Raw genomic sequence first — 27,692 nt, 5'->3', positions numbered from 1 at the left:
ACAAACAGATGATATTTGAGATTAAGTTAATCCTTAAATTCCAATGGGCTTTTCTTAATGAAGTAAGCAGTGTTCTAGTATACTTTTCATCTTATTCAATAAATAGATAGTTCCCTACTACAGATGTTCTGTTCTGTTTTTGAACACAGGCAAAGCCATTAAGCATGTCAAAGAGCAGATCTTCACTGTGGAAGGTGGTCTAAGGAGAGGTGTCCCCAACGTCCTGGTAGTTCTTACTGACGGACGATCCCAAGATGATGTTAACAAAGTTACAAAGAATATGCAGATGGAGGGTATGTAATATATAGTTAGTGACAAACAATAGGTTGTATTTTCTGTTGTTGACAGTCTGCCCGGTAGTGATTTTCACCAGTGTAATAATAATATGTATTAGAGATGATAAAATGTCAGTGAAGTACATTAATGCATTTCATAACAATATGAGTTCCTGTTCCATAGGTTTCATTATCTTTGCTATTGGTTTTGCTGATGCTGACTATGGAGAGTTGGTGAACATCGCAAGCAAGCCCAGTGAAAGACATGTCTTCTTCGTTGATGACTTAGATGCATTTCAGAAAATTGAAGAACAGCTGATTACTTTTGTCTGTGAGGCTGCTTCTGCAAGTAAGTCCAATTAATTGAGAGGCACTCACAAAATCTGTCAGTACTGTAGCAGTGTACATGTGTGAGGAAAGGCAGCTCTTTTCAAAATCTTCTCCTTTTCTTGTTTGCAATAGTATTGCAGTGCACCAGCATGATTGTGGATCTTTATGTCATTTTAAACCTATGCATTATAGCTGCTGTTCAATAGTGCAACCATTTTAAAAGTAATCTAATTAATATGATACATTCATTATTGATTACTAAGACAAACAAAAAAGAACAATTCTGGTTATAAAAACACAATACAGATTTTATTTGAAAGATTAGTAGAACGATCTTTCTGCTCTCTTTTTCAGCCTGTCCCTCTGTTATAATGAATGGCAACACCTTAGCAGGTAAGTAACATTCCGATGCGTCATTAATCCACGATTTTTTGTCTATGAAGGCATGTTTTTAACGAATTGAGAGAAAGTTTAATGATTACCTCATTAGCATAAAGTTTGACATACCTGTGATTAACACGGCCTAGTTTGAAAAAAAAAAAAACACCAACAATCTGTAGCTTTATATGAAGGAACAAGTTGAATATAAATATATACACACACAAGAACATATTCTATAGCATAATCATTTTGAAACAGTGCTGTGAAGCAGAAAGCAAGTGAAAGACTGAGAATAGATAGTTATTTTATTGTTATTATTTCTTTGCCGTGATCCGCGGCTGACAGCGGTCCTTTTCTTTTTATTTCTTTTACTTGTGTTCGCAATAAACAGTTTGGACGACTACTGCCAGCATGAACCTGATTGTTTTCACTGAGCGTTACAATATACAGTATGCCAGTGCTGCTGATGCAGTCGATGGGAAATTTGGGCTTGCTTGGCATTGCAAAAAACACTGATTGAGCTTCAGTGCTCGAAAGGGAGTCTTTTCTATGGTCCTGCAGTTAAGAAATCTTATGTGTGCATATGCAAGTGTGTTTACCAGTGTTGCCAAACAAAACGAAAATACAAAGTATTTATTTAAAAAAGACTTTTTCTAAATCATGACATCTCCTGAATTTTTGGCAGAGGTGATAGGGGCATCGGAATCAGGTTTTGCAAACTGCCTGTGACTAGTAGTTTCGACAGTAGGCTACTGTCGGTGGATTCAGTTTTTCTTTTTGCAAAAGCTACCGACGCAACCAGGGAACTTTAATAATGCTGATGATGTCATCAAAAAGAGGTAGATTTTTGTTCTTGAACGACTGTATACCCATTCATAAAGTGCTTTGCAACAATCACTCGTATTCTCAGATCATTTTATGAATAGCATTCATAAAGTTTTAAATTAAATTTGTTTTATTGCGGCAGACAGCAAGTACTTTTATGAATAGGGACCAAGAGCTGTACGTGCTGAATAATCTGGCAAATCAGACGTCGTTAATACCGAAGAAATTTGTAACGCTCTTTCCTACTTTAAACTGCCTGTCATCCATAACCATTGCACACTCAGTGGTAGAATACACAGTGCTACTCAAAGAAACATTGTCTTCAATGTCTTCAGTAATAGTTTATGTTAGCATTACTATATTTAACTGCCTAGTAATAGATACTAATACTAGGCAGCTAATACTAACAGTACAGTATCTACAGTCTGAATGACTGCATCTGGTAGGGTTAAAGTTTATGCTGTCTGTTTGTGTTCGGCAGGTTTCAGGATGATGGAAATGTTTGGACTTGTTGAAAAGCAGTATGCATCTGTTCAAGGTGTCTCTATGGAACCTGGAACGTTCAACAGTTTCCCGTGTTACAGACTGCACAAGGATTCCCTCATCTCACAGCCCACTAAGTATGCATGAAGGCATGTTTTCTAGAACTTTCAGTCTTTATAATTAGATGTTAATAGCTCTCAATTTACTACTACTTGATGGAATAGGAGATAGAGACAAGCACGGTAAGTCTTTTCCAGAATGTGTTGGACTCCTGTCCATTAAGTGTCACTAAAATGCGATGATATGATATTTTTAGTATTATAGTTACAGTCCATGGTGAAATTATCATATATGAAGGTATTTCATGTAAACCTTTATGAGTATTTTAATTCAACAGGCATGTCATGCACAATCACAAAGCTACCTTCAGGAGTCTAATGTGCAATGCAATGTTAAATAATGAATTCTATTGGTTCTTGTTCAAGCAAGTTTTGTTTCTCAACAGGTATCTGCACCCTGAAGGGCTGCCCTCTGATTACACTATTACTGTCCTTTTCCGTATTGTGCCTGAGACACCCGAGGAGCCCTTTGCCCTCTGGGAGGTCCTCAACAAAGACAATGAGCCCTTGGTTGGAGTAATCCTTGACAGTGAGTACTCTGCAATTATTGCAATCAATGAGGCATGTGATTATGGAGACTGAAAAAAAACACCTGGCTGACGGACAGCCTAATAGCCGCGGTGTTATTAATGATTATTAAATGGGTAGAAACAATTGAGAAAAATACTAGATTCTGACTGGCTGAGACCGTCTCCCTAGCTATTAGACATATCTAGTGATAACACACCAGTGCAGAACTTATTTCTCCGAAGCGGCCTCATCACAGGAAACAAAATCAATACGCCAACTGTAGCTGTACGCCTGGTTAAACAAAACCATTCAAGTCAGTCAGCATGACAGCAATCCCTGAGATTAATTACAAAAGTTCAGCAGCTGAAAACATTAAAAAAGAAAAGATTTAATTTACTGAGGTAAATTAAGCTGATTTAGACAACTTAGAAATAAATACTACAGAGGAAAACACCAAGCGCCAGACAACATGGGCTATGGGAGTTTTCAATGTCTGGCAAACTGAAAAGAACACTGACATTGATTTAAAAACAAAGCATCACAACGGCAGCAGCAGCAGCAGCAGATCCATCTACTGGATAAAACCCATATTATTATTTGTTTACAAAGCCTAAACAAGAAACTGTTATTGAATCCCCATAAAAGAACATATTATACAAAACGGTTTAAAATCAAATGTTTTATTGTTAAGCTAACAGTTTTAGTTACTGAGGAACTACTTTTTCTCTCAGTAGAAGGTTACACATGCACCCAAGGCATGGTGATACCTCATGATAATACACACCCACGTGTGTATTATTAATTAAATAACTAATAGGCTGTTTAGAGGGTATATGATGCCAATGTCTGCTTGAGGATATTCAAATCCTATGGAATTAGAAGAAAGAAAACAGAAACTAGAATATGAATGCATGCTCTAGCATGACCCATACTAATTGACAATGTGGTGGTCAGCGAGATCACATTTGTATTCACTTTCAGGGATTGTTGTGCTATTTCATATTGTAGAGTTTCTATTTAGTACACACATTTGTTATGAAATATTTAAAAATATCTTTCCTCCTCAAATACAGATGGAGGAAAAACGCTTACTTTTTTCAACTATGACTACAAGGAGGAATTCCAGACTGTGACATTTGATAATCCTGAAATCAAGAAAATATTCTATGGAAGTTTTCACAAGGTCAGTCCTGGTCTATTGAACATGGAACGAGGTTCCAAGTGTGGATTTGAAAACAATAGGAATACACTTTACGAAGTACTGTTGAAAAACTTTTTTTTTTTTTTTTTTAATGAGGAACACACTAGTTTAGCTTACAGAATTAGGCAATTTCAAGCTAACTGCTTTGGAGAGGGAGGTTATGTCCCCGCAGCTGAAAAAAAAAACAAAAAAAAAAACTAAACAGCTGTTACAAAATTACAAATGAAAAAGAGAGTATATAAAAAGTTACAATATAAACAAATGTGCTAATGTACTTTATACAATTCCACATGATTGTGACAGTTTTTAAACAAATCTAATTGTCAATTAATCAAAATGTGTGTATTTTAGGAAAAGCAATGCTAAGGAGCGCTTTCCTGTCATAATAAAAGTCAAAAGTTTATAAAATACAAATTGTTTTATACAGTGGGATTTCTGCAGGTAAAACTCACCCCACCCGTCCTAGCAACTGATACAGATGCTAATGTTAATAAGTGCTTCCAGTTTCGCTAATTCAATTGGGTTAAAAGGTAGTTATGTGATAGTCAGTCATCTTTAACCCCCAAAGACTGAAACTAAAAGTTAACCGTTCATGCCGGATGTAGTGGTTGTTGTAGGATAAGGACCCCTAAGCTGCTGTCACTGGAGTTCCTTTCAGCCAATATAGAGAACAATATGTAACCCATCCAGGGTTTGAATTGAATTGGGGTACACATACAGTTTAAAACAATTCTTGATATGATATGTACTTTAGGATTACATGAGTATAGTGACATTACAAGATACAGTATGAAGATATTTCCTGTAATCAGTATAACATTCAACACCTGAAATCTTAATAACCACGTTAGCATTCCGGTGAACTGAAATGAAACAAAGTTTTTCTCAAGTCTCTACCCGTTTTTGAAAATGGTGTAATGCAGTACGCTGATGCAGGAGAGGATTCTTTTTTTTGTTCGTTAAAAAAAATATATTAATTTTAAATTAGATGTCGCCAACGGAGCCATAACTATAGATGATAATCATAATCTTCTACTGCTCTGGGTTTTAGAGTGACTAAAAGTAGTTTCAAATAGATAAAGCTCAATGAAAGCCATGTGCAGTATGTAAGGGCTCCATTCTGAACAGTGGACACTACTTTATTATTATTATTATTATTATTATTATTATTATTAGTAGTAGTAGTCGTAGTAGTAGTAGTTGTATTTATTTATACAAGGCGACTTACAAGTGTTACAGTAAGTCGCCTTGGATAAATAAATACAACTACTACAGCAGTGTAGGGTAGCAATGCAAGGTCAGTATTTAAATACAGTATAGTTTACAGTAAGTGAGAGTTATACTTCTAAAGTACAATATGAAATAAGATGCAGCAATTTATATCAACAATGACATAGTAATAGTGAAATAGTGCAAGGATAGTGCTTCAGCTGAGGATCCTGTTACGCAGTGCTTAGGTGAGGTGAGTACAGTACATAGTAGGAGGGGTAGATCAAGAGATCTGCAAGTGCAGTCTAAACAGGAGAGTCTATGATGAAGAGCACAAAGGTCAGAGGAAAGTATGCAGGAAACGTCAATGAATCACATTTTGTTATAAACAAATGTAGAGAAAGATTCTACATCCATATGTCTAAAATGTAAGAGCGCTGTTGACCCCCTGGCTGTTGTTTTCTTTTGTTCTTCATTCTTATGATAATGCATTTCAAAAAGCATTTAAAAGACAGACTCAGTGGCTGCCAGGATGGTTCCTGATTTGATTAAAAGTCAAGAAATGAAAAGACACAAAAAAATAGTTTTCCATATGTGACAGGACAGTATTGCTGGCAAGCTTTCTCAGTCAGGAAGGGATACTCAGAGACAAGGAAGCTGCAGGTTTAAACACGCTAATGTTCGCATTTAATATTAAATGCAAATATCCCTAAACAAACACTGGAACAAAACAAAAGGCACGGTGGCCAAAATAAACAGGTTTAACAAAACAGACGAACGTAAATAAACACAGACGTAAATACAACACAACACAGAACACACACCTTCGCCTTCACCAACATTTCTTTAACCATTACTAACTAACACCTGTGATCACTTTATTTATACACCTGTGGCTGGAGCCTTCATTAATCACTGCCAGACCATAGTATTGCCCAAAATACTGCAGGGAAGTATTTCTATCTATGCAGTCGAGAAAGATAGCATCTTGAGTGGACTAACTCGAAATATCCTACCAATTACCATGATGGTTACAATATAAACTTAGATATTGTACTACAAATGTGAAGATGTATGTACATAGTACAGAGTTGGTTGCTTTTTGGCAATACAGAGTCATGGCATGTGTTTCATTAAAAGGACAATAACACTTGACTGAAATGTTGTAAACATAAAAGCTCAAAGGGCTGAAATAAAAATAAATAGCTATTATACTCTGGATAACTTTATAAAAACAAATGCAGTGTTTTTTATCTTTAAAAAAACACAACTGTAGTTGCCATAGTTTACAGTAACTCTGAATATTTATTTCACTTTGACGTAAAAAGATTCATCGTGCTTTGATGATTCTTTATTAGGGTCTGTATGTGTCATTAACCAAGATATTATACGTATTAGTACTACTACGTTTCTTTGCATACAAATTCTAAATCAGATTTGTTTAGATGCTAGTTTCACCAAATGACTTTTACCAGCACAGATGAGCTTTCACCTAACCCTAGTCTCTTTTGTCTTATATAGATGCATGTTGCTATCAGCAAGACCACTGCCAAGGTCATTATTGACTGCAAACAGGTTGGAGAGAAGGCGATCAATGCTGCAGGTAACATCACCACTGATGGCGTGGAAGTTCTGGGCAGAATGGTGAGGTCCAGAGGGAAAAGAGAAAACTCTGCTCCGGTAAGACCAAGAATACCTACAAAAAGTTTATGGTACTGCATGTCTTGTATCCTGTGCAAGCAGAGACATTATACTTTGAAGAAAAATCAAAGAAACAAATATCCCCTAGCTACTGTAGTAAACATCCAGACACTCACTTTCATGTTGATAATAACAACACCCTCCCCCTTTATTTTATCTCTTTCTTTATCCAAGTAGGCATCTGTATTAAGATCAGTCACGCTATGATCTAAAAAAAAACCTAGGCCGGAAGAGTACTACAATAGGATATGTTATGAAATATGACAGTTTAAAATTAAACATCAAAAATAAGTAACTCATCTCCAATTACAAGTTTGAACAATGATTTGTGCTAACTTGACATACTTTCAAGCCACCAACATGTCTATAACTCTTGAATTAATTGAAGTGTTGAGGGTGTGTTTGCTACCCCTTTAAAATTTCTGAAGTGCCCTTTTGTGTGTTTGTGCTGTTTTCAATGTATCCATCATCTTCACACAAGACCCTTCAAACAAAACAGCCTTTTGTGGCGGGGGGCTACTTCTTGTAACTGGCAACCACAACAGGATACATTTTTGTAGGAACTTTCTGGTAAAGACTCCTATGCAGATTGAATAAAAAAGACCTTTGTTGGGAGGTTTTGAATGAACAAATGATCAAACAGAAGCTCAGCAGTTTGACATGTTGATACCTGACTTGAAAACATATGTCTTTCATTTCAGGTTTTTCTAATTGTTTTTTTTTTATTTTTTATTATTGTACTGAGTGCTAGTTATATATTTCAATTACGGTCCACAGATCACATATTACTAAGTATTCATTGTGTAACTACCTTGTAATTAATGCAACTATTACCATTAGAAACATTGTGTTATTGTGTAAGTAAGCAGTAACGAACTAACTTTAAAGTAAAAAAAAGCTAACAGAGCAGAGTACTGAATCGCTGTTTTGATTCTGTTTTTTTTAAGGGCATTTAAATGAGGGATAGGGACATATGAAAATGTGTAGTGGAAGTGTAGTAGAATTTATTGTCTTCTGTCATGAAGAGAAGAAAAGAGCAATCGCTGCCAGATATCGATGGGTGGTGTCACTGTCCTACTGTGCAAAGCTAGTCAAGACTTATCCAAAAAGACTCCTAGCAGTAATTGCTGCAAAAGGTGCTTCTACCAAGTACTAACTTAAGGGGCTGAATACTTATGCAACCAGTACATTTCATTTTGCACATTTTCTTTGCAGATTTTGCTGACATTTAACTTCCTCCTCAATAACAGTGTTCAGTTTAACCACTACAGCGTTGAATAAAAAAAGTTCATTTGAAAAACTGTGCATACAATATTTGTAATTCAACAAAATCTGACATTATTGGTAGAGGGTGAATACTTCTGCAAACCACTGTGTGTGTATAGTAAACAAGTTTACTATACTGTTTACTTTTCTTTCTACATAGCTGAAGAAGGGCTTTTTTCCGAAATGTGCTGAAATAAATTTAATTTTAATCATTTAAACCTTTGTGTACATCCAAGAAAAAAAAGTGCTTCAATTAAGAAAAAAAAGGATTGTTAGGTTCATATATATATATATATATATATATATATATAAATTTAGAGTGACCATTTATTTTATTTATTTTTCCACCTAATTTGGAATGCCCAATTATGTTTTTTCTCCTCATCGCAGCGAGTCCCCACACAGCACAGACGTTCTCAGAACATGTGAGCATCCTCCGATCTCACAAGCCTAAAGCCAGAATCAATTTTATGCCAAGCAATCCAGAGCAGAGGTGGGCGGGTTATCGATCCCGGAGAATAGAGATCAGCCCTGCTTTTTACCCACTTTGAGTGTGCTCGGTGTCTCGCCAGTAGGGTTCGCTATTGCGCGATGAGGAGGAGGAGTCCCTGCCGGGTTCCCATCCCCCACCCCGGGAGCGTCAGAGTCAATGGGACAGCCCCCTTCGGAATCCCCAGCAAAGTTCTGCCTCTTTGCACAGCCCAGACACAAACTGGCGCCGTCCAAGCCATATGCCATCCTACACTCCCAGCAGCAGCGCTTTAACTAGATGAGCCAACCGTGGACCACTCCAGCCTAATAATCTTAATAATAATGAGTACTAATACTAGTTTGCAAAATAGGTACATACGTGTTGGTGGTAGTGCAATGTTAAGATAATGAGCGAAATTATCTGATATAACTAGTGTGTAATTTCACAAAAATAATCAGCGTGCTTTACAGTGTGCTTCTATAATGAACAGTCGTCTGCAGATATTTGAAGGATTTGGAGAACATAATTACAAAAAAGAGCCAACTGTGAATAGGGTTTACAGCAGTGGAATCTGTGTGGTGTTTTAAGGTTGATGAGGTGAACAAGAATATAAGCAACTCTAGATATTTCTACTGTGTTAACCTCCACCCCATCTCCGGAGGTGTACATCATGAGGTTTTATTGAACTGTACAGTTTTGTCTGATTTATTTCTTTCATTTTGTATTTTCTGCTGCATCTTAAAGACTTTGTTGTGGATGGAATAAGATTGCTGGTATGAGTTTCTGCCTGATGTTATGCTACTGATGCTATTCTGTATGACTGCAACTGCTATAGATACTTCAAACAACAATAAAAAAAATATTGAGCAATTGAAATATGTGATTCTTTTTTTGTGTCTAACAGTTACAGCTGCAGATGTTCGACATAGTTTGTTCAACATCTTGGGCCAGCAGAGACAAGTGTTGTGAGATTCCAGGACTGGTAAGTATGCAATTTCCAGAAAAGGCATGCAGTTATACATCTCTCCCTTTTAGTTGGAGCTAACAATTAAAGCTAACAATTCTCTACGTTGATATCAGCTATGTTTCCATCAACAAGACGAACACATTTCAAGCAGACTTGCAAAATTTTGCAGAAAATATGTGCAAATCTTATTGTAGAAAAACAGGTTTCCGTCAAACTGGATTCTACCGAACAAACAGCTGTACTTAATGAAGTTTAAAAAAAATGGTTATAAACAAATTATCTCTATCTTGCCTACACTAGTTTGGCAAAAGCTGTTGCAGATTACAGCAGGTAGCGTCTCACCACAAACATTGACCCCAAGTCCTCGTCGTCCAAAGACAGCACTGTTGTGCATAAACTATAGCAAGAAACGATGAGAAATTTGGTGACTACTTTACGAAAAACCCAGAAATCAGCTCAGAATGTGTAATGAAAGCACTGACAAAAGTGACATTATTATTTACCATCGTTTTGTAAATGTTGAAGCAGGTTCGTTTTGAGTTTTTAATCTGAGTTTTTGAACACAACAGAAATATCTCAATGCTGTAATGCAGATAATCTAAGTGTAGCCATATTAAATTGTTTGGAAAATTAACAAAATAATTATACAGTAAAGGAAATTGTGGGGTAATGCTAGCACAGCACTATGAAGAATGTTTATTTTATATTATAATTAAATCTACATAATACTAACGGACATTATATATGATCGTGTCCATTATAGAGGTCAGTATTTTGTAAGGTGTCTGTAATGTAACATGACTGTGCTCCCCAAGAAAGTTTTTTTTTTTTCATATTTCAAAAAAGCATAAGTGATTCAATAATCATTTTTTTTATAAATACGTGCGGCAAAAAGTCGAATGAAACCTGCTGAATAACGTTACTTTAACATATTGAATTACATATCTCTTTGTAGTTTTCCATATACTTATACGAACGCATGAGATACTGTACTACTATTATGGCTTACAGTAGACTTTTGTGATATAATATTGTACTTTGATTAAATTATGTTCAATAAAAGATCTAAATTATGTTCATGTAGTTTCTTTCTTTTTTTTTTTTTTTTTTAATTATGTCTCAATCCTAAAATTGTATGCAAGTCTTTTGGCCGTAGCTGTAGATTTGATTGACTTATGCTGTGTGTCATTATGTTTTAATTAAGTGCCCCGTCTGGTTAGAGATGCGCTTCGCTGACTGTGTAAATAGCACCATGTGACTGAAAAGTACACGCTAGCTCATAACATTAGTTAGGAATATATTTCCATTACATTTGTACGTGTAATTTCTCCTACATGATACATTTTTATCCTCCATTATTGTGGAGTTTCAAAACTGTTTCAAATTTGATTACACTTTGCATAAGCATTAGCTTTAGTGGTTACGCACATTGTGAATATTAGATTTTCCTTATAACCACTGTTTGGCTAAGGTATAGGAAACCACTTGTTCATTTTTGATGAGACTATAGATTATTATTACAATATTCAAGTATGTGCAAAGTGTGATTTCTATTCTTGACTGGGGTAATGTATGCTACTAATGCTCATACCTTGTTTAAATAGATCATTTTTTATGTTTCAGAGAGTTGAAGCCGACTGTCCAGCCATGCCACATGCCTGCACCTGTTTTCAGGACAGCAAGGGACCTGAAGGGCCCGCTGGACCACCGGTAAGGAGCTGCATATCCCAATTCTGGGGGCTGAGTGGGAACAAAAGGGTGGATAAATGGGAGACATGCTAAAATATTATAATGCTGTTAAAATGTAGATAGCATTCCAGTGCATTATCATAAGAATAGCAGTTATTCCTTTGTCATAAAAACATTCTCAGTACCATAAATAAAGGGTACCTTATGACATGAGATTATAGCTAATAAAATAAATCAAATAAAGGATCTACAGTAGTTGCTGATATATATTCAGTTGTCACAGTACTCTTACACTATTACAAAATTGTAAATTGCAGAAAAGGAAAATGTGCATGGTGTCATCTGACAAGCTTAATATTTTAGATAAATGATTACATTTATTTAAAAATTGCCCTCATCTTCAATCCTTGCCAGTGTATGGTGGCAGTCATTTAAGTTTCTAGTAATAAATAGCATAATTAGTAGCACATAGGCCATTGAGGGAATCTTTAAAGACATTATGTGTGCCCAAAACAGTGGAAATCAGCGATACTGCTTGCGCTACTCATCACTTGGCAAATCAGGTGACTGTTGTCCTCAAGGCCCTTGTTTATTTATTCCTTACAGTCCCCACCTGTAATGCTATGTTTTTTTGGAAACCCACTACTTACTCTTTAAAGCCTGTGTTAATTAAAAACATAATGCTCTATTGCTAATGTATGCTTTAAAAAAAAAAAAAAAAAAAAACATTGTAGGGTGGACCAGGTATCAGAGGCCAAAGAGGAGAGCGTGGAGAACTCGGCCCAGTGGTAAGTAATCTTCATTTTGCTTGTATAATCTAGGCAGTTTTTAGGATCCTGGAAGAAAGGAGTTTCAGTAAAATGTTGCAGTTGTTATTTTATTAATACATCAAATGCCCTTGCTGCAATTAACCTGGATTGGTGTTTAATTCTTAGGACTTTACTTTAACATGAATGAAGACAATTTTCTACAGACGCATTAGGAAAAAGCGGGGGCAGCATATACACATTTGAGGTTTATATACAGATTTGTACAGATTATTTATTTAAATGAACCCTGTGACAGGGTGCACGTTGCCAAGGAGACTCAGAGACCATAAACCGTAGTGGTTAAGAACTTGTGTGCTCATTTATTTACAGTTTACAAATACAAAACAACAAACAGAGAACATCATCCACCGCATCAATCCTTCACCACACAACTAACACCCGTCATCACACCTGAGCCTTAATTAATCATTTAAACATTTATTCAGTTGACGGCTCCAGCCACATTCCCACGTGTGTCTGCAGGGAAAAGTTTAACTCCCTCCCTGCCATCCAATATGCCCCACATATACACACCTGTGCACCCCTGCCATGCTGCCACAAACTACCTGTGGGTAGTGTGAGTGCTTTTTTCCTTTAAAGTAATATCTGACAATGGGTTGAGCATACTCAGGTGTCAAGTGAAGTGTTTTCTCTTAGGGACCAGAAGGGCCACGTGGTGATGTTGGCTCCACTGGACCCCAGGGACCTCCCGGCCCTCAGGGACCCAGCGGGCATTCCATTCAGGGACCTCCGGTAAGATCCACCAAGCGCTTGTTAAAGTTATCATGCTAAAGCTTGACAGCTCTGTAATATACTCCTGAGCTTGTAGAAAGGGGAGACCTAAAGGAAAACCTCAGGGTTAAAGATGGTAATAAAATTGTAGTTTAGGGAACAGCATTTTTTCCTTAGGGAAATTTAGTTTTTAAGTAAATCCAAAAATACATCAAACTACATCATCTTGGGAAGGAATGAGTTATTGGTTGAGGTTGAACCAAATGCATTTGAGACCGTATTTTGCATAGCAAACAAGTACAAATTGCTATTAAATTACACAAATGATGACCCTCATTGACTGGTAGCAGTAGCTGTAATTGTCCTTATATGAGCACTTCATGAACAACAAGATTAATGATCTAATGTCCATTGGGAATGTCCATTACAAAGGGAATGGATGCTGTTCTGACATTATAGCAATTTGTTTGGACCAAAATAAACGTGGTTGCCATGGCAATTTTGATATCCCACGTACTACGAACATACTGGAAAATTGTTTGGACCAAGCGACTGTAATGTGTTATTTGTACGGTATTGTTACATTGATTAAGTTGACCTTAAATTGAGTATTGACCTTGAGTTTAAGACTTTTAAAATGTATTCCTGTTCTTTATTGTAGGGTTCCCCTGGAGAGAAGGGGGAAAAGGGTGGACTTGGTGCTCAAGGCCCACCGGTAATGCAATTTTCACTTTTCCAATATTTGTTTTCTTTTGTAATATAACAATATAAAGCCTTATGTATAATTGTAAACACCTACAGTATGTCTGGTTTCACATAACTCGATTGCCCTGATGTTAGGCTGTCTTACCTAAAGTAACATTAGATAGTCTAATCAAGGTCTGAAAAAACAGCCACTAAATCATAAGATATAGATAAGAAATAAAAGATAAATATTTATAAAATAAAACAAATGTTTGGACAGGAGGTCTTTTTGCATTAACTAAAAACTTGGAGTCGTAACGTTTGTTAAATTGTTATGTTTATAATGAGATGATGAAAATCCAGAGTTAAAAAAGGGGGCAGAAATAACATTTGCACACCCCTATTTCTAAAACCAACTAAGTTCACCTTTTATTAATCTTGTCTGGATAGCCTACATTATTTGATTTATATATTTAATTGGGAAGAAATAATAATCTAATGAGAAATAGCACTAGAGAATTATACAAACATGCAACATGGTTTATCAACATTTGCAGAGCTTGTTCCTTAAGCAAAAGAAGTGACAATAATTTGCCTAATGAGGGCCAACAATGTAAACACATAAAAAAAACCTCAACCATCAATTTTTCATGGTTTGTCTTTCTCTTCATGCCAGTTTGGCATAGTAATATAAACTAGGGTAGTAAATAATAAAAGTTATACTAAACCTTAAGCAGATGTTACTGAGAAATAAAGTAATGTAAGGGTTGTACTCTTTTGCTAGCTTTATACTTTTATACAATAATAAATAAATACACTTTTGTATACCTGACTATGGTTCAGATTGTATGAAATTAAAACCATTTTAACTGTTGACTTACATATCTTAATTACTTTGTCTCCATGTAATTCACTTTTACATGTTTTATTTCTATTTTACTCAAAGCAAAACATACAAACTGAAATATTTCCTGGTGGTAGGCCATGGTATCAATTGTATGACTGCAAAAGTGCGATAATAAATGTTTATTTTCTAGACTCCTCCTTTGAGTCATATTTTCACAACCCAGAGCTGTTGTTAGATCTGGCAGCATGTATTTTAGCCATCAGTAAGGAGAAAACTTGCTACAGTTTGTGTTCTTGACATCAAGCTGTTTCTCTAAGGCTAACTGAACGAAGGCAGGGTAAGACTTTTGAACTGTTCGTAGCTAACACATGTTTGGTGTAAACACTTAAAAGCTGTGGCTAGACTAAATGTGTTTCCTTTATATTTACTTCTTTACTTTTATCTTTCAGGGTGTTCCTGGTTCAGGCGGAGCCCCAGGACGGGATGGTACGCAAGGCCAGAGGGTAAGTTCTATGACTGGTACCAAGAAACATAATGGGTGGTGGCTTTCTGAGAAATAGTGGATTAGTGTATGTGGATAAATGTGGATACATGAAACTGGAACTAAACGACAACCACTAGCTGTTCCTAATATTTAATGTCTTACTTGTTTACTATTCTTTTCTGTGTGAACTGTGTGAATCTCGTTTCGTTGTTTACTATTATTTGCCAGGCTTACAACTAAAAATGTTTCTGAAAAGAATCTGATTTTTCTGAATTGAGGTGAACAAACAGGTTAACTTTGTGCTGTGCACTAATGTCTATGCAACACTGATATGCTTCCCTGCCTCACTTCAGGAAATCAGCCTTTTCAGATGCACTTAATTGTTATTAATAATGGCAAAAAATGATCCAGGGAGAAACACATTAGAGAATCATGCAGAACGCCTTTAGCTTTTAACAATAACTGTCTACATAAGTTGCATATGGACTGCTGTGTGTGTTTTGAACATTATCACAGTGCATTTGGTCTAAATTGGGCAGAAATATGGATTTTCAAACCTTGAAGTGGAAAACAGTTTCCATTTTACCCATTATCCAGACAATATCCTTAAATAATTACCATCAATAATGATTTAGTTGAAGGAAAATATTATATGCCTTGATTACTCATTGAAGGCACAGGTCCAAAACACAATACAGTTTATATAATTTGCTTGGGACTTTTACAGTATTTTAAGATGATGAATGTGTAAAACATGTCTGGTTTAGTCAGAAAAGATGTTTAAACACCATGTTTTTTTCTGTCTGCATTTTGTATGGGTATGTTATCAGGATAGACTACAATTCATAATACAAATGTATTATCTGCAGTTAGCAATGATGACTCATTTTTGTTTTAAAACTACTTTGGGAGATATCCATCAGAGCTAGCCTGGGCAAGCTTAAGTCATGTCCCTTCTGCACACTGTGTTTAAATAGGTTCTGTCCTTGTCCAACTCTTTTATCCCACTGGACTACTTAAGGGCAAATGTGTCATTCAGTGCATGGGCAAGGGTACATTTCTGTTAAAAGTTGAAGTCTGACTAATGAAGTTTAGCTGACATGACAGAAATCCACACATTTGACCAGTTGTCTAATATGGTTGTTCTGCAGTATTCTTGGATGCTTTCCCATATGTAAATGTTGATTAAATGTATTCTGTCCCAGGTCCCCTACATGAAATGGAAATTGTTGGTAGTAGTAGGGTCTTGCATGTAAAAAAAAGTAGTTGGTAGCAATTAAGACAGAGGCAAAAGTGGGTCAAATGTGCTAAAGTTTGGATTGGGTGGATGGTAACATTTTATAATAAATGTCTAATTTGCCTCTCTAAAATGTCTCCACATAATCAGCAGTTTGGTCTGGAGATAGTTCTGAACGGATGGTATTCTCGTCAGTAATGATTTTGAGCTGCCAGCACTCTTGTCCCTTTGCCTGTTTGCAGGACGTTATCGGTTTTCCTATTTTGCTTATTCATAAATAAGCAGCCTGCCAAATTATTCAAGCAAAATTCATGGTATATGGATGATTCACTTTCAAGAAAGTTTTTTTTTTTCATGTTTAGAAATTATCTAACGGAAAAAGACAGAAACCGTAACTGGTGACCTCAGCGTATAGCCAAACGAACTCCCTTGAGCCAGGCTTATAAACTGCTAGAATGCAACAATTTCAAATAAGTACTCTGTTAAAATCTGTTTTTAATTTGTTTCCATATTCTAGGGACTGCCTGGCAAAGATGGACCTCAAGGACAAATTGGTCCACCAGGACCAATTGTAAGTACTATACAAAAACATTCATGAGAGGGGTATTGAAAGTAATGCGTCTTCGTACGGGTGTTAACTATTACAGCTGTCTTAACTAAAGTACTGTTCTTCTTGTTTAGAATAACTGTGTTCTGTCCCCAGTGAATGTAAGAAATAAAACATGTGTTCACAGGAGGTACTGATGTTTTTCTTACAGTTGCAGAGGGACAGGTAATGGTTACACGCAGGTGTACCAGCTGTACTTAGAGAGAGGGCATATTTGGGAGCTTTTTCATTTCTGAGATCAGGCCTTGAATTTCATTTTTGTGTGCTGGGGTGGATTTCCCCTCTATGCTGCAGTCAATGGGAGGGATTCCAAAATTTCAGAGGGGAATGGCAAAAAAGGCACTTTTGCATATACAAAACTATATATATTTTACTGCATCATCATTCACACTGGTGTTGCTTTAAAATAAGCTGCTTTCAGGAGACCTAACACTGTTCATCACTGTGAGACAGAGCACTCTCCATTGCTTTTGCCATTGACTGACGTGAAGTTTTGCATGCAGCAGAAAAAAGGTGCTTTTCTTTTTAACAAGCGCTACATTTCTTTTTTTTTTTAACTCTTTACACTCAGCCCTATTTCCACCTGTTTTTCACTGTTTTCATTTACGTGTGTTTAACTACTGGATAGTTTGTTCTGCATGCATGTAACATATCAAATGAAAGGTCACAAAATTAATTTTCATATTATGTAAGTTGCATCAGGCATACTATGTGGTAGAGATGAGAATATATAGGAAAAAAAATGCTTTTCCAAAAAAATCATGTTTGATCACTGCTATATATATATATATATATATATATATATATATATATATATATATATATATATATATATATATATAGTAATCATAGATGACTAAAAAACAAAACAAAACAGTGTACCTTTGAACCTCAATATGATATGAACATCGATATTGCCCCTTTCAGTTTAGCTGCTAATGACAGCAATAGACTCAAAATGAAACCTAAGTAGTGAACCGCAATTCTGCGCTGAAATTCAAGCCCTGGAGATTTAAAAAGTCACCAGGATGTGTTGACTGGATCAGAAAATAATATTGTAACACTGAAAAAAGATACAATAAACATGACAAAGTCAATAAAACCAAAAGGAGACATCCACATCGAAAATTTAGCCCGTGGGGAGTGATGTATCAGCCTAATGGTTTCATGTGGTTAGAATGTTTGTTCCATTGCCAGTGTGTTGTTCATAATCCACTCCCTCCAATGTTCAAAGGGTAACTGTTTTCTTTGTTTGGTTTGTGGTTGGCACAGTTGTTTATATGATATTAAAGTGTGTGTGTGTGTGGGGGGGGGTTTCTTTACTTCTAATTTCTAGGGAAGCCCAGGAGTGCCCGGAGCCCTAGGTCAGAGTGGACCCACGGGACACCTGGGTGAACAGGGACCTCCTGTAAGTGCAACAGAAATGTTTTAAATTGCCGGAACAGACAGAACAGATATGAGCAATCTGATTTGAAAATCGTTCCACCTTCTATTTCTGTCTGTGTGTCTCACAAAATTACACATTTGAACTTCAGGGTTGGAGAAAATTGTTAATAGGCAAACGTGGTTCACATCACATGTGTAAACATAGTGGTTACAATCCAGAATTTTTGGTTTTAATTGGTTTTAATTTTGACAAGAGACAAGAGTTTAAGGTTAAAATATGAATTAAATGTTCTCCCCTGTTTACCAAGGTAGCTTTAAAACACACACAAACAATTGAATGGCACTACAGCAGGGTGTGTGGGTGGATCACTGAGGACACGGGAGTCAGCGAGTATATTTGAGATGCCCCACAGGTGCACTGTTTTATTTTTCCTACCAATGATGGTATTTTTCTTCGTAATTGTAATTTCTTTTTACAGTTCTTTAGGCTCAAGCAAGGTTGAACACAATTTAATAAACAAAATGATGAAAGAAAAAAATAAAATAAAATACTGGAAACAAACTACAAAAAAAAAAAAAAAGGTGCGTCTCGCTACCTCCACTAGCCTGCGAGGTACGAGTTTGAATGATGCTCCCCAGTTCCTCACTACTCAGTGCTGGCGTTGCCCAGATTCCTTCTGAGTTAAACTACTGCACGCCCCGAGGACATTTCTTGCCCGTATGGGAACGTAAACACAATTTCTTTTGTTTGTCCGGCGGCTTTCTTTCTCAGTCTCGTCCGCTGCTGTCTTCCCCCTGGTACCTGTTCCTTCTCTTTTGTTATTCCTCCTCTCCGGCCAGAGACTGCCAAATTGTGTCCTGTGAAGGCTAAATGAGGAATAGGATAACATCACTCTTATGGGTTGGACCGCCCCCAACCAATTACAGAGAGGAATGAACAGAAAGACAGATTATGTGAAATAATGGGGATGCTTGCTTGCGCCGGTTTATTGTAAATAAAAGGTTTAACAAACACGAAAACACAGGACACGGCACTTCACGCCAAAATAAAGAGACAAACAAAAACGGACTAACACTTAACAAAACGGTGAGCAGATCGACAGACTAACAAAACACGGTGAGTTTAAACAAACAAGTATCGTGCTGGTCCCACCAGCACATAATAGCAATTGATTCTAAACTCTATTTGGGTTCTCCTCCTCTCTCTCCCATTCTCCACTCACCGAACACCCAACCCAAGTGGGTGAAAACATGCTGCTTTTTTGCAGCTGTACCAAGACTCGATTGCTAATCAATCATTCAGTTGGAGTCTCGGTACAACTGCACGTGAATTAACAAAGTGCAATTCCCCGTGCTCACATATTACTTTTTACTTGCACGTGAAGTGCTGTGCAATCCTCGTGCCTACATAAAAATATACATTTTAAACACTTGTGTAACACAGACCCGTTTATATCCCGTGTACCAATGACTATACACCAACATATAACAGAAAATACACACAGGGCCGGGCACTTCGTCACAACATGGTATAAACAATCCATGTTACAGAGACATCAAAGCAGACCTAAAAAGACTGGTGCTTGTGCTGTTCTTGTTTTCTGATTCATAAATGTACTATTTTGGCCCCTCATCCTGTCTGCCTGGCCTCTTTCCAGGACTCAGAATCCAATCAACAGTTAAAGAAACTTAAAAGCCATTAAATGAAATACAATACAAAAGCAAAACTATTCAGTCTGTAAAAATATGCACCTGGTATTTCACCTTTCTTGTTGGCAAACACACCAAAGTATCTTTTGCTGCATTATCTTTTTAAGCATACTGCTTTGGTATGGCAGTAAAAATGTCAGCACCCCAATGAGAAGAAATAATCTTCCAATCTGCTTTTAAAACATTCATTACAGAACTTAATTGCCTTTGATTGGTACGCAGTTGTAAATGTGAGGGAGGACAGGTTTTCTTGTTTTGAAATCAACATGTTAATAAATGATTTATTGAATAACTACCAATAAATACTTCTAAAGACAATTCCGAGCACAAGTAATGAGATTTTGCACACTGTGTAAGGGCTTATGTCGTGGCCCTGATTCCTAGCTGATTTTAGAGAGCCTTGGGTTGAAAATTGTAGGGAAATGAAAGCAAAGGGATACACAAATTAAAAAGTATTTCATATCCTGCATTTAAAATGTATGGATCTCAATACACATGCATCTTTTTACAGAAATGCTTCTTTATAACATCAATTCTACCATTGACAGACAGAACAACCTAGGTTCCCAAACTGTTTCTATTTTATTTCTTAGTAAAATGTAAATATATTTACTGTCTCTTCCCATTATCTATGACAGAAATAAAAGATGTGTACCAGGGTCTAAGCTTTTTTAAACCCTGGATGTCATTTAGTGTCTATTGTGCTGGAAATTTTGTGGTGTGGACAACTGCCAATTTGGGCTGAAACCAGCATAATGTATTTTACATGCCCCCCCCCCCCCCCCCCCCCCCCCCCAGCCAAAAGATCAATTTAAAAAAAATCTATTAACAGCGCATACTGAAAACTAGGAAATAACCTACTAAAAAAAAAATATGACTAACAAATTTGTACAAAGATAGCAATAACAAGAGCTGTATTTCAATAGGAACCATCTGTGTTAATGTGCTGCTGTAAATTCAGTATTGAATATGTGACCCCAGGAATTAATCTAAGAAGTGTCTTAAAGAAACAGAGCAACATTTCTTTGTGCTTGGCAGTGTATAATACACATATTTGTAAACACTACAGACAGAGGAGAGAGATGTTCAACAATATAAACTGTCAGCATATTATTTAAAAAAATAGAATTTGCAGACCCCCCAGGTATTCTAACTTCCAGGCAAACTTTACTTTCTATGTGGTTACAGACAAAAATGTCTTCAATATTTTACCAGCTCCACTATTGATCTTAAAAGACTTCTTGGACTGGAAAGTGTTGAAGTAGTAACGCCCATTGTGTTTTAAATGATCACGTATGTGACAGCTTATTGAAAGGTGCATTGTCTGAGTTAAGATTATTAGGTTCAGTACAAGTAATACAGGTTGATTATCATAATGATGGGTGAGTTCAGTTGGCAGTATTTCACAATTGGCAAATATATAGACATATATAGACAATTGTACGTAAGACGGTATCACATCTATGTACACAATGCCATTTCTTTGAAGTGATCAAATCAGTTAAGTTGTACATACATTGACTTTCATTCCATCTACAGTAACTGGCTACACAAACTGTTATTTTTCTCAAGGAATAATTTACTGTTTAAAATAATATTTTTAGGAACATTTGGTCTGTTGAGAAAGTTCAGAGGATGTGAAAAGGATTTTATGGAAACCTTTTTTTCTCTACATCCAAATAACATTTTGTTATGTTGTTATGTCTGTGATGACTACATACATCTGTGATGACTTTTAATAACGTAATTAAGTGATTTAGTACAGGGTGCATTGAGTGTACAAGAAGATAACTGTCTTCTGATTTATGTAAGATGTGTTTATCTGCATTAACTTGTCGGTAGTACTGTGGTCTGCCTGTCAACATTCTGCCAAGTCAGGATCATACCATATCTGTAACAGGCTGTGATCTTAATGCATCTGTAGCTGAGTCTGCAGTACCTTCACTCAGCACATAGTGGTGACTGGCCTCAAACTACATTTTGTGTGGCTGAAGTACAGTGTGTCTAGAAAAACACAAGTAGATATGTGTTGTGGCACTCTCCAGCTTCAGGGAAACACTTTAGGGTGTTTCAAAAGGAAATGAAGGTGTTAACAGTTTAGCATCTCAGGAGTCTGTTACAGAAAACAATTGAACCTGTGTACAAAAATATGCCTAGCTGGTAGTCAGATCTGTGGCATTAATAAGGAATGCAAAATTGGCCAGACAGAATTGATCTATAAATAACCTGTGTTCTAGTTTAAGGTCTTTTCAAGCACTATACCTAATGTAATTATATATATTTTTTTGTAGGGTCCCACTGGTACGAAGGGAGATAAGGGTGAAAGAGTAAGTGTTCCATTTGCTTGCTTTCCAAAATATTTTAATTTATTCTTAGATACAAGGGAGCTGTTCCTACCATTACTTTATTAGCATTGTTTTTCAAACCTCATTGCACACAGTAATTGATCTACAACAGCACAATCAGTTGAAGTTTATGCTTTTAGGTGGGCTAACATAGATAAAAGATTTAATGAGTCACTAGTCTACAGTGTGTAGTGTAGCGAACTTTAAATAAAGAAGAATTTGAACAAGTTCTAGTCTATTGAAAATTACTAGTATTGTCATTATGTCAATAATAAACCCTTTAAAAAAGTTTGCTGCAGTATACCATGATAACATCACAGGAAAATGTATAGTAACATGACCCTGTACATATCATATAAGGAACAATGTATCTACATTGTGAACAAACTTGCTGTTTTAATGAAAACAGTCCCTAACTTTTGTTTAATTGTTTTGTATAGGGTGATATGCAAGCCCAGGCTGTGGTCCGTTCCATCGCTAGACAAGTCTGTGAACAGCTAATTCAAAGTGAATACAATTTATCCTTTAACACAAAGTTGTTATACAGAAGTAGTTCACAGTAAAAGGATTTATACATTCATTTACCATAAAAAACATTGACCTGATTTCTTTAACCAGCAAATAAATAACCACGGTAATACAATTTATGATTTATCAAACAAATTAAATATACGTTTGTACTTATGTTATTCTACAGCACAGGACGTTGACAAACCAGTACACCAGTAACACTCAAATATGTGACAAATTATTTTAAAAAATGTATATGTAATATTATCAAAAGTGTTATTGTGACTCAAGTTTTTACTGTGTACATTTATTTAAAATATTTAACTTTAGTTTCTGCCTTCATTTGGATGTGAAACAGCACCATGATATACACACATGTCTCCTCAGGTCACATGGCCAGGTATGACTCAATCCTGAACCAGATCCCCAGCCAGTCGGTGTCGGTGCGTGCGGTGCCCGGACCCCCTGGAGAGCCAGGTCGCCTGGGACCTCAGGGCCCTGCAGGAGAGCAAGGACTGCCGGGCAGACCAGGATTCCCAGGAAACAACGGCGAGCCAGGCAGACCTGGGGAGAGAGGTACGGAAATTTATCATGCAGGAAACATTAGCATTTTCCTTATGGGAGGGAGGCTTTTTTTAGTGGTACTAAAAATAAATTTGATAGTAATGCAGCAGTAGTAACATGCTTTGACTAAAAGTCCTTATCAATTTCTTTAGTGGTAAACTAAGTGTTGTACCACAGGGGTTTGTCGAATTGCTATGTTTCTTTAGTTTCTTTTTTTCTTTGATAGTGTTTTACAGTTATTGATGCCCTGGACTGGCTGTATGTGATTAAATAGGAAGTCACTGGCAATGTAGCGGGGAAAGTAATTCACTTAACACTTAACACTTAGATGTTTTAATCTAGGTCATGCCAAAAAATATTTGGCCTTGTATTTGACTGCCTTATATCGGTCATTTCAGAATTAATTTTCATGTAATTTGTGAAAATCTGCCTGTGTAGTGGGAGTAGAAGATCCTGTAATCCCTAGCACAACTCAACCCAGTACTTGTGCAGTGTTTGGAAGGGAGCATGACCCTTTGAACAATGGACTTTCTCTAGCTGAGAATAATCAAGACAGCTGGATTTTGCAATATCTGACTCTTAGAACCTCTGCGGTTATCTTACTGACTTAATTCAGAAACACTGCTGCAAATTAAAAATCACTGCATCAGGTATGTTAAACTACCTCCACCATTCCTGCTTCAGAAGTTGGATCTAATCATTTACACTGCTTTCCCTAGTGATTAGGACAAGTCTTGGACACACTTATTGTAAGTTTCCAAGTCTCCAGATCTATGGTAAAAGTGTGCCACGGTTTCACACTATGCACTGTAATTTTTGACTGTGTACTTAAATGCTTATCTCTTAGGCTTTCCTGTGAAAATAAAAACAGCCTTCAAATTAGCTTTTAGTTAAACAGCAGTAAGATTTGTTTGCATTCCTGTCAAAAAGGTTTACATGGAGAACGTGACATTTTCGATTCCTGGAATACTCTTTATCTTCATAGCCAAATTCAAGTTACTGTACTTGGTTTGCATAAAGCACTCAATTGCTTTAGCATATAGAAAGGTTTAGGATGTTTTTTTTTTTTTTTTTTTTTTTTATAAAAACAACTACTACTGCCAATTGTTTAATATGCAGAATTGCAAGCAGCCACCAGATACTGTTATCGTGGACTGTAAGGTTAATAACAATCAATAAACATCTCAGTACTAAAAAATGCTGACACCTGGAAATTAGTATGGAGATGTTCCTCTGCTCTAACTGCTGTGTCTTGCAACAGGTTTATCAGGAGACAAGGGGGAGAGAGGAAGCCCAGGCATTGGCACTGTAGGACCCAGAGGGCCACAGGGACCACCAGGTAATGGACAGCCTCATTTAAATAAAATGTTACACATGCTATGTTGATATATCATCTTGATTCACCCACATAGCACAGTCGTCCTGGAACATTACAAAATAAGTACTCATTAGTACATGAAGGGTGGTCCTAAAACGTTGATACATTGCAGTACTCTTCATTTTCAAGCATGCTAATAATAGAATAACTACTGTGCACAGAATCTCAAGTTCTCCCCACCCTCAAAGGGTTCTCGGTCCTAAATCTCACAGATTTAGCTTTGATACACAGTAGGTTTGAGATACCAGCCATCTTAGGTTTCCACAATTTAATGCAATGTAATCATTTACAGCTTGCTTGAATTTTGGACAGTGGTCATTAAATTCCAGTTGAGCAGCTACAATTGTGATATTTCAGGCAGTCTCCTACTGATCTTTATGTATTCTTGATTATGTTTATTAATTTATTGTCAAACACAGTCAGAAAAGGTATATAGGTCAAATATGGACAATAAATTGGACTTTAAAAAAAAAGTTTTGGAACACATTTTCTGGGGTAACAGAGTGAATTAAACAAGAATACACCCCAAACCCTTTTTAGAATGAGAGGTAAAAGGATCAAATGTGAGTTTTCTTTTTCTTTCTATTAGGACCTCCAGGTGAAGGCCGACCAGGCAGCCAAGGACAGCCAGGAAGACCAGGCAACCAAGGAACACCTGGACGCCCAGGCAATCCCGGCCCAACAGGCCAGGCTGGCCCCCAGGGATACTGTGATGCCTCATCCTGTATGGGTTACAATGTCGGAGGTGAGTACCAATCTTCCCCTTGACCTGTTGTAATCAGTTAATCATGCATCTTTGAACAGAACATTATGGGTAAGTTTCTTACAACTCTGTGCTGGCTTGATATACACAATTTCGTTTTTTAGGGGTCTGTGTTTGTTTATGTACAAAACTATTTTGTCTAGTCAAATGTATATGTCTAACACCAGTTACTGTATTTTAAGGTGCATTGCTACATTATAACTAGGTTTTCTAGTTTTCGGGTTTTATTTTTGATCATGTGATGCCTTTAAACTTATTTGAGCCAATTCACTTCTTAATCAAACACAAATTACCAAAGGAAGTTGTTTTTTTTTACCCTCATATCTTGATTGAGTTAACAAATGACATGCATTGATCTCACCTGATTCTATTTGAACCTGCATTTCATTCTGGCTTTAATGGCTGAATTCAGTTTATTAATTTGCACCTCGTTAGTTTCTAGTAGTGCGTCGCTAATTTAAACAATCCGGTATTCAGTGAAGGCTTAAGAACTATTAATTAAAGTTTAAAGGGAGGGAGAGAGGTGGAAAATAAAAACTGAAAACTAGAAGCCCAAATTATAACCATATATGGGTGCCATGTATTATAATCACCTTTTTTTATAGAGTTAACACTCCATGAAGATGAAAACAATTTAACAGTCTGGCTCAGTTAGTGCCTTGTGCTTGTAAAGCAGTTAATTCCCAGGCACAGTACAGCTGTAAAATATAAGTGTAATTAAACTCATAGGAGAATTCATTTTATAGCTATTCTTTTTTTATATAGAGAAATGTATGTACTCTGAAGCTGAAAGTCTCTATTCATCTGGTTTTTGTAATACAGAAATTAATGCTTATTTTGGTTAAAGAGGATTGGAGCAAATAAACTAAATGATTAACCAATCAACACTGAATAAAAAACAAAACATATTTTACATATCAAATGTTTACCTGTTCAGTTCCATAACTAAAGCAGCAGCACCTTAAAATACAATAGTTAAATAGCTACAGAATCTTGTGGTGTTTTTTTTTTTTTGTTTTTTTTCCCCCAAGCTACTTGTTACTTGTCATTGCCTTCTGTAGTGTGCTGCATTTTCCATTTTAAATACACCTGTGATTGTTTTTACTGAAACAATGTTCTGTGGCACAACTGAGGTATTCCACTGGTAGCAAACTGATTTGATCAAGTCATACCATACAGCCTTTACACTGTATATCCTTACCTGGAGGTCACCAAGTCCTCAGGGCAGTACTGAACTGCAAAAAACATTTACATTAATTTGAGACCAGTGATAAAGCTGCATAATGTTACAGAACATTGTAATATCTTAAAATGTAAAACAACTACATGTCAGTGTATTCCCAAGCAAAACTACAGCTTAATGACAACTGCTGGAAGCAAACAAAACAAAAAAAAACAAAAAACAACATTCTGTAACACTTCAATCAAATGGCTGTTTTTACTTTGCTGGGTCGATGTGTAGAGATCTACCTTTAAAACTGTCTGTGCATGTAAAAGTGGTACAACTGAATGCATGTGAGATGACTAGCAGTGCTGCCCTAACATTTAATTAATGTATAGCACAGAGCCAAGTCTTTATTGTCCATTTACAGTTGTGAAAAGGCAATAAACCTCAACACAGAATGGCGGGAATGTTTGTCTAACTGTGAATGACTATGATTAGCTGTAGAAGGTTTTGCATTCAAGTGGAGTAGACATAGTAATTTAGCAATGAGCTTGTTTGTGTTTTTGTGTATGCCTACTGACCTGTGGTATGTGTTTCTCTTTGTTTTCCTGCCTTGCTGTTGTACCTCTGCCCCTCCCCTATGGGTTATAGCTGAAGGTCGAGAACAGTATGACAATGACTACTGAACAGCATAATCTGTGCCTGCTAAACACAAAAAAAGACACCTAAAGCTAAATGAAGGGCCGAGCAGCCACGTTGATGTCTCTTCATCCCATCCTAGGAAAAGTCTCCAGTAACCACCACTATTGAACGTTTTCTTTTTCACCATCAAGTCTGTCATATGTTTGTACACAACTCAAGCACCTAAGACTGCACCTTTTAATGAAGCCCCCCATTTTTGTGATTATCGCTTTTTTTGCTACCACAAAGTAAATTAACTTGCAGATTCCTCTTGCTTACTAGCCTTAAGTAAAATTTACATTAAAAGCAGTCCCGTTATTTCAAGAATCCCTTCTTTAATTCCAGTGATGGGCTTGTCTAGT

At 36.5% G+C, this 27,692-nt stretch overlaps 1 protein-coding gene across 4 annotated transcripts in view; it reads left to right on the top strand.

Annotated features, from left to right (window-relative positions):
• The window catches only part of LOC121314884 (collagen alpha-1(XIV) chain-like), a 76,800-nt gene that overhangs the window by 47,221 nt on the left and 1,887 nt on the right, over window positions 1-27,692 (top strand). For 3 of the 4 annotated variants that reach the window (XM_041248618.1, XM_041248617.1, XM_041248620.1), the window contains 20 exons: window positions 150-293; window positions 460-624; window positions 960-998; window positions 2,293-2,431; window positions 2,800-2,942; window positions 3,997-4,106; window positions 6,855-7,013; window positions 9,677-9,754; window positions 11,363-11,449; window positions 12,163-12,216; window positions 12,895-12,990; window positions 13,631-13,684; window positions 14,950-15,003; window positions 16,739-16,792; window positions 18,165-18,236; window positions 22,216-22,251; window positions 22,710-22,776; window positions 23,167-23,355; window positions 24,605-24,682; window positions 25,311-25,466. In XM_041248618.1, coding sequence (XP_041104552.1) covers window positions 150-293; window positions 460-624; window positions 960-998; window positions 2,293-2,431; window positions 2,800-2,942; window positions 3,997-4,106; window positions 6,855-7,013; window positions 9,677-9,754; window positions 11,363-11,449; window positions 12,163-12,216; window positions 12,895-12,990; window positions 13,631-13,684; window positions 14,950-15,003; window positions 16,739-16,792; window positions 18,165-18,236; window positions 22,216-22,251; window positions 22,710-22,776; window positions 23,167-23,355; window positions 24,605-24,682; window positions 25,311-25,466 — 1,974 coding nt within the window. Of the gene's footprint in view, window positions 1-149; window positions 294-459; window positions 625-959; window positions 999-2,292; window positions 2,432-2,799; window positions 2,943-3,996; window positions 4,107-6,854; window positions 7,014-9,676; window positions 9,755-11,362; window positions 11,450-12,162; window positions 12,217-12,894; window positions 12,991-13,630; window positions 13,685-14,949; window positions 15,004-16,738; window positions 16,793-18,164; window positions 18,237-22,215; window positions 22,252-22,709; window positions 22,777-23,166; window positions 23,356-24,604; window positions 24,683-25,310; window positions 25,467-27,300; window positions 27,362-27,692 lie in introns of those variants that run through there. The other variant, XM_041248619.1, reaches the window with a different exon arrangement.

This window comes from Polyodon spathula, chromosome 4, assembly GCF_017654505.1.
Source record: "Polyodon spathula isolate WHYD16114869_AA chromosome 4, ASM1765450v1, whole genome shotgun sequence".
Classification (NCBI taxonomy): domain Eukaryota; kingdom Metazoa; phylum Chordata; class Actinopteri; order Acipenseriformes; family Polyodontidae; genus Polyodon; species Polyodon spathula.
Note: the sequence above shows the minus strand (reverse complement) of the source record. Positions and strands in the feature narration are given on the sequence as shown.